The sequence below is a fragment of the Antrostomus carolinensis genome, unplaced genomic scaffold (genome assembly GCF_000700745.2).
Source record: "Antrostomus carolinensis isolate BGI_N321 unplaced genomic scaffold, ASM70074v2 scaffold20789, whole genome shotgun sequence".
In the NCBI taxonomy this organism is placed as follows: Eukaryota; Metazoa; Chordata; class Aves; order Caprimulgiformes; family Caprimulgidae; genus Antrostomus; species Antrostomus carolinensis.
Genome location: NW_010339503.1, coordinates 1 through 1,422, shown reverse-complemented (window position 1 = coordinate 1,422; position 1,422 = coordinate 1). Strand labels below are relative to the sequence as shown.

The following is a 1,422-nucleotide window of genomic DNA, read 5'->3' as shown; positions in this document are numbered from 1 at the left end:
CCAAGAAACCACCAGCCAAGAAGAAGATCATTAACCTGCAGGATGTGCTGGCTGGGAAGCCCCAAGAGGTCCAATGTCCCAGCTTACCTGTGGTGGTGGAGGAAGAGGTGAGCAGGACGGGTTCCCCTGTGTCCCAGGGGTAGGGTTGATTGCAGGGGACTGATTCATCTCTCCTCAGGACGGTGACAGCGACCAAAGAGGGGTGATCACAGAGGCTTTTGCCGGGGATGACGTGGTGGCTGATTTCCGGCGGGAGAAACGCAAAGCGGAGGAGGCAGCAAAACCGCAGCCGGTCAACCTGGTGCTGCCGGGCTGGGGCGAGTGGGGAGGGGCAGGGCTAAAGCCCAGCACCAAGAAAATCAGAAGGTAAGTGTCTAAAATGCTGCAGCCAAACTGCCTCAGCTCAGCAGCGGGGCCTGACATCTCGCTTGCCCGGCAGGTTCTTGATCAAGCCACTCCCTGCACCTCCCAGGAAGGACCAACACTTGCCCCACGTCATCATCAGCGAGCAGCGTAACATCTACGCGGCAGCACATCAGGTGGGTGACACCCAGCCTCTGTCACTGCTCCAGCACCCAAAAGGGGCCCAGAACCATCCTGTGACCCCAAAACATCCCCTGCCCGACCTCCTGGAGAAAAGGAGGCTGAGGGGAGACCTTGTGTCTCTGTCCAAGTCCCTTGGAGGAGGGTGGAGAGAGGTGGGGGTGGGTCTGTTCAACCAAGGCCCAAGGGACAGGACAAGAGGAAATGGGCTCCAGTTGTGGCCAGGGCAGTTGAGATGGGATGTGAGGAAGAATTTCTTTGCTGCAAGGGTTCTGAGGCATTGGAAGGGGTTGCCCAGGGCAGTGGTGGAGTCCCCATCCCTGGAGGGATTGAAGAGTCGTGTAGACACAGTGCTGAGGGACATGGGTTAGTCATAGGGGACTGGTCAGTGTTGGGTTCATGGTTGGACTGTCCCCCCACTGTGCTGTGTCCCCCACAGGTCAGCGAGCTCCCCTTCCCCTTTGAGAAGCACCAGCAGTTTGAGCAGAGCATCCGCACACCCGTGGGCTCCACGTGGAACACTCAGCGTGCTTTCCAGAAGCTGACTGCTCCCCGTGTCATCACCCGAGCTGGTCACATCATCCAACCCATCTCTGCTGAGGATGTCACCAACGTGGCCACCACAGCTGGCAGCAGAGCCACACCAGGGCTAGAAATCACCCCCAAGGGGCCAGAGCAGCGCAGGGGAGCACGATAACTCTGTGCTCACCGAGGAACTGGGAGAGGTTCCCAGTTCCATCCCAGTACCTTCTCCTGCACTCAAACTCCTGGGCTGCTGCGTGGCTGCCCTGGTAGCTCCCGGGGACAGGACAGCTGGTGCCCTCCCTGCTTGTCCTTGGGGGCCCCGCGCGGGGCAGGGTGGCTTGGCCGGGCCTGGGA

General features: G+C 60.1%; 1 protein-coding gene across 1 annotated transcript in view; it reads left to right on the top strand.

Moving 5' to 3' along the window:
- The window catches only part of LOC104531088 (U3 small nucleolar RNA-associated protein 14 homolog A), a gene marked incomplete at its 5' end in the record, with an annotated part of 2,987 nt that extends 1,747 nt beyond the window's left edge, over window positions 1-1,240 (top strand). The window contains 4 exon segments of the mRNA XM_029086964.1: window positions 1-107; window positions 179-366; window positions 440-539; window positions 983-1,240. The exon segment at window positions 1-107 is cut by the window's left edge and continues 14 nt beyond it. Coding sequence (XP_028942797.1) covers window positions 1-107; window positions 179-366; window positions 440-539; window positions 983-1,240 — 653 coding nt within the window.
- Window positions 1,241-1,422: the final 182 nt, after the last annotated feature.